Here is a 6000-nt window from a genome sequence, read left to right on the forward strand (position 1 = left end):
CTTAAACGTGCACAGCCTCAGTTTATAAAACAAAAAGTTTTGAATTTTATGACAGAAGTGCCTGCAAAAAGAGTAAGTATTATTAACAATGCACTCTCCAATACCCGATCTCATAAAACATGTTATAAAGGCATTGAGAAGCAGATCTTAGTAAATTAATAAGCAGAAGATAATTTACAAGTTTTTAAATGACACATAAAAATTAATCATGTATCAGTCTTCCTTGTTAAAATTAGTCACTTAGTTCCAAACTATGATAAACAACTCATACCAAATATGGCCAAAATTTTCCAATCATCAGTTGGATGAATCAATGCCATAGAAACAATATATATAACAACCACTATAATGATTTGACTAAATACTGTCGGAATTGTTTAGACATGGATAATGAGTCATGATTTGATCACTATAGACTGTCTGGAACTTGTCTGCTACGGAATTAAACTCACTTCTGCTACTATTCTAACCTTACTGCATTTCCATACTTAACACACTTCTAGCTAGTTTTTATCAATACACATGGAAACACATCAAGTGTAACACATGTTTAGTTAGGATAGGAAATTGTTACAAATAGCATCATAAAGCAGAAGTAAAAGACACATTGACATTGGAGAAATGGAGGTTACCATGTGAGTATGTTGTATGAATTACTGTTTCTTATCAATCAAATCACATATAAATAATTATTGCGCTAGTATCGCCAATCATGCCACGATATGATACGCATGGCAATAAAAGTGATATGATTTATATTGCGATGCGGGGTAATAAACTAAAAGTAACAATTTATCTCCAAAGTTTCAATGATTTTTTGCAACTGTATAATTTTAGATACATTAAATGATATCATTCAAATTCAAAAGACTTTTCTGCCATCCATTGATATAAAGTTAGCATATTCCACTTGTATGCCTTGTATTGACCACTTGATACAGTTTGTGTAGTGTCATGTCTCAATTTAAAATCAAAACAAATGACTAACTTAAATAAGATGTTTCTTTTAGGTTGAAAATAAATGCCAATACACATAAGTTATAGGAAATGCAGTGTTCAGTATTTTTGTCATACAAAAAAGTTGCCTATTTGCCTTGTATGTCTTCATAAGAAAATGATCAGGAAAAATCTGCACAACCATCACCAAGTTCTGGACCTGCTAGATATTCAAGATGTGTCTTTCACTCACCTTAATCTCTCGTTTAAATCTCTCTAAATTTTTAATATTGGCCAACTCATCTTCACCATAAAGGAGTACCATAGAGTAGAATATATTATCTAATAGTTTTCTTAGATGGCAATCATCAGCATTATCTTCACTTGTAATAATTATCAATGTTATACTGAAATAATGAAATAAAAATATACATTATCATCAGCATTGTCTTCACTGGTGATAATTATCAATGATATACTGAAATAATATACATTATCATTAGCATTATCTTCAATGGTGATAATTATCAATGTTATACTGAAATAATATACATTATCATTAGCATTATCTTCAATGGTGATAATTATCAATGTTATACTGAAATAATATACATTATCATTAGCATTATCTTCAATGGTGATAATTATCAATGATATACTGAAATAATATACATTATCATCAGCATTATCTTCACTTGTAATAATTATCAATGTTATACTGAAATAATGAAATAAAAATATACATTATCATCAGCATTGTCTTCACTGGTGATAATTATCAATGTTATACTGAAATAATATACATTATCATTAGCATTATCTTCAATGGTGATAATTATCAATGTTATACTGAAATAATATACATCATCATCAGCATTATCTTCAATGGTGATAATTACATTACACTGATACAATGTTATCTTTAAATAGTAGAATAATATAAATCATCATTAGCATTGTCTTCACTTATAGGCCTACATATAAAAATAATAATTAACTAGTGGAATAATTTCTATTACTGATGGTTGTGTCAGTATTTATACCAAAATCATATGTAATATCTTTCGGAGAAATGTTAGAATGCTATGAGAAATTTGCTTTAACATCTATTAAATCCAGAAAAAAATCAGTCTCTATTAATTTGTTTTCAAAATGAGCGATTTTAATCAAATCATCTACCCTGGCTATGCACTGACCACATTATATCAGTCAAATCTCTAGGTCAGCATATAGACAATAGAAAGACTTAAACTTATTTACCCATATGTTGACATAATGACAGGAAGTGTTTGTCCAATATATAAACAAAGACACAGTAGATACATCTTACAGTCTTGACAGGGGTATCATAAACAGTAACAGTAAAATAAATATATTTAGATATTCACTAGACCGTGATTCCTCATTAGTTTGATATGATCACAGTCTGCTGCACTAGATGATTTGGAAGCTGTTGGCAGAAGTTGCGCTAGTGGAGGTAGCTGCCCCTTAGAAAAACAGTTTATACCCCCACTTCATTTGTAAGAAATTTCAATATATGATTTGGATGCCTTTTGCGCCCTAAATTATGTGTCAGAATGCACCAAAACAATCTTATTTTTCACAAGATATTTGGAGGATAACCCCCTCATTACCTTCATAACAATCATGCTTACACCTATGTGCTTCTATTTGGAATCTCAGTCTGACAGTAGTCCAAACACTAAGTCAGTCTGCCTTTTTTGTAACCCCATTTCCAGAAGGCTGGCACAGCCACTGGATTTCCAATACAACCCATGACCACAACAAATGATGTTCATCTTTTGCAGTCCAAGGATATCTCTTGGCAGAATGTTTCTCTTGATAATAGAAGGGATCATGATGGCATTTGTGACAGAACATTCCATTGTACTCTGCTGTTTTAAAATTATCACAAACTTTTTTTAACTACACATGATGCTGAGGAAGAATGCTGAGATGCTCTGAAGAATATGTAATACTTCATCAAATTGGGAAGTGTTTGTCACCATGTGGGAAATTCTTTATTGCATATTTTTCATGACTAAGTAATCCATCAAAGCATCTGTTTCTGAGGCTTCTTGGGAATTTTCAGGCAGACCAGATTCCATCTTCTTGGAGGAATTAATCATGGTTCCATTACATAATTATACAGAAATTGTACCAGAACAGCATGCTTATTTGGTTTCTTCTGTGTGTTCTTTTTTGAAGGGTTTACAGAACAAACAGATAAGTATTTCATAATATATACTTTTAAAATTATCCAAGCATGAATCCTTAAGTAGTATATCAGAAATCAAAATATTGATGTAAAGAGGATATGTCATAAGGATTACCTATCATATGATAAAAGTCAATAGTGCATGAATCCTTGAAGTGGTCTGTAAAACTTTAAATCAATAAGCAGCAGAAAGGGCTGTGGGATCAGTTCAATGACCAGTAGAGGTTGTAAACTCATTTAGATATAATTAATAAGTAGGTACTTGTAACTGTAAGACTGGTAATAGAGACAATGTGTGAAAGTTGTGATTATCCAGGAGGGTAAGGTGTTTGTTATAGGTGCTAGTGGAGTGTGAAGACCTCTGGGAAAACTATCAATACTATAAGAAGTTGTATAGACAATTGTTTTGTCTAATGATCTGTTTAAAGTCCTCTCACACCCAGGAAGTGGTAATCTAATTGTATATATTGTTTAATGTAATGATGTAATCATTGTTGATCAAACTTTGTTAATGACCTTAATCAGATATATCACATCAACCCCCTTTTCTTCATACATCATTAACCATGTAAAAAATGTGTTGTGGTTTTTAGATAACTTTTCTGGACCAAACTTTCTAGTAATGAATGAATGAACAGTTGAAATTAGATTTTGTGCTGATTTATATGATATATTTTGAAATATCTCTATAATGACCATAATCTCTTAAGTCCTGTGCCTGTGCTTTTGTCACTAGTAGGCCTACAAAGTTACAACCTTCACTCCCTAATCTCTACAGTGACTAAGTACTTTTAAAATAATACTTCTTTTAAAAAGTTACAACTATACCTTTAGCCTTAATGAAAAATCAAGAATTCATTTTTTTTTAACTTTACCAAAAAAATGAGACTGTTTTTAATTTCTTTTCAAGCTGGGGCATACAAACCCTTAATATCAGACTAAAGTTACTTTTGAAGCAGTTATGATAGCTCTCATATGAAAGTATATTTGGCAACTTGTTCCTCAATGGTAAGTTATATTGTACAACCAACAGATGACAAAATTTAGGTAAATATCTTGACCAAGTATTTCATCAAATTTATAATGAATATTTGTAACAAAGGTTTCATCATATGCTTAATTTAAATTTGTATTCTTTCACTAAGTAAAATTCATGTGTAAGCTTATCCAACTTTGATGAAGCTCATGGCATTAATACATCAGAACTCAAAAGCTGATGAACCATACTTTCAAACAGAGAAGGCAATTTTAAATCACCCACCTGTTCAAATAATCTTTCCACACCACTTTGGATCCATCTGTGGTTGTTGATCTTAATTCCGCTCCATGATTACTTGCAAACATGTGAACAGCATTCAGAGAACCAATAACTGGGAAGGGTAACTAAATAAAATGCATAATTTTTAATGATTATCAATAACATTAGGATAAGAGTGCAATTAAACTTTTAATTAAGAATACACATACATGGAATTTTTGTACAAACTTGACATGAAACTTTTTTAAAATGGATTTTTATGAGCGAAAATGTGTCCACATGAAATACATTGATAAGGCTTGGTAAAAGTAAACTATAGATTATGTCTTTGGAATGGGGATCAAGAATATAAACTGTGTATAAGTTACAATGATCAACATTTTAAAACTTTGTTGCACATTAAAAGTTACTCTTTACTTTCGATTTGTTTACATCGGAAGTTTCATAATGAAACTTTAATTCTGATAATCAAATTAAAGTGCACTTAATCATTGCTAATTATTATTTCCCCGAAACCCGATAGATCACACTTAAGGAGCTTACCGGTTTCAGGTCCCCCTTAGAGCGTGTAAAAAGAGGAATTCCTCCCCCAGAGGTGAGACAGACAAGATAAGCAGCCATTTCTAAACAAACTTTCGCGCAAGTCTTGTCGACCTAAACGCAATGAACTGTGGGTAGATAAAATGGCGCTGTGATCAAATGGTGTTGGAAACTGTCAAAGAAATAACATCGAATTAGGTGAGTTAACTTATTGACAGTGTCAAAATATAATTTAGTGTTAAAGGTCACTTGATTTGAAAGAGATTCTATAACATCCGATGTTTCTTGCAAAAATATTTGAGGAGAAAATCAATATTCTAATTTCGAAGCGGTGTTTCGCGATCTTATTTGACTGAATGACGTACGCGCACATGCTCTCATCACTCTGTGGTAACATAAACGGTTTTAATATTGTCATATCGTAACATTCTTTCACATAACTTTTTATAACTATGTCAAGGATGTCATGTCCTAAGACACTGCCAAATTTATCAGTTGAAATGCAAAGATTGAGAGAAATATCAAAGCTTAAAGTTATTATAATGCAGGCGTCCCATATCTAACCGCTGTCAGTGTGTGTAACACTGTAATAATATACCCGATATATTGTGCCATGACCCAAGCAGTAATATCGATCGATTTCTATATAACTACTAAAAGTATAAGGAATAAAGAAAATAAGAAACTGTAGAGTACTAAACGTTAGTAACAGGATAAGATTAAAGTGTTAGAACTAAGAAGTAAGTTTTCTCGCTTGTGATATTTTATAGATTATTTTCCAGTTCTACTGTTATATTGTATATTATTTGGGGACCTCCCACGGCAATAGTTGTAAGATAAAGGGAGGGATATATGAATGGTTGGTGAAGTTTCATTGATTATTTGGCGTGTGCCACTGCCTCTTTCGCCTATCACTTTTCCTTTGTGTGTACGGCGGGATATTGGACATATGTCATTACTAACTTAGACTATAGTCCCAATAGTTTTATTACACATTTGACAGTTCATATGTTAGCACTAATATAGATTTCTGGACACTGTACACTAG

The 6000-nt window shown here is 31.8% G+C and overlaps 1 protein-coding gene across 1 annotated transcript; it reads right to left on the bottom strand.

The window, feature by feature from the left end:
* Positions 1–1159: 1159 nt before the first annotated feature.
* On the bottom strand, positions 1160–5033 carry LOTGIDRAFT_117207 (hypothetical protein; the record flags this gene model as incomplete). The annotated part of the gene is made up of 3 exons (XM_009055588.1): positions 1160–1343; positions 4416–4537; positions 4941–5033. 3 exons carry the CDS (start codon positions 5031–5033, stop codon positions 1160–1162), a joined length of 399 nt encoding a protein of 132 aa, XP_009053836.1.
* Positions 5034–6000: the final 967 nt, after the last annotated feature.

Source organism: Lottia gigantea, assembly GCF_000327385.1.
Source record: "Lottia gigantea unplaced genomic scaffold LOTGIsca_25, whole genome shotgun sequence".
NCBI classification, from domain to species: Eukaryota; Metazoa; Mollusca; class Gastropoda; family Lottiidae; genus Lottia; species Lottia gigantea.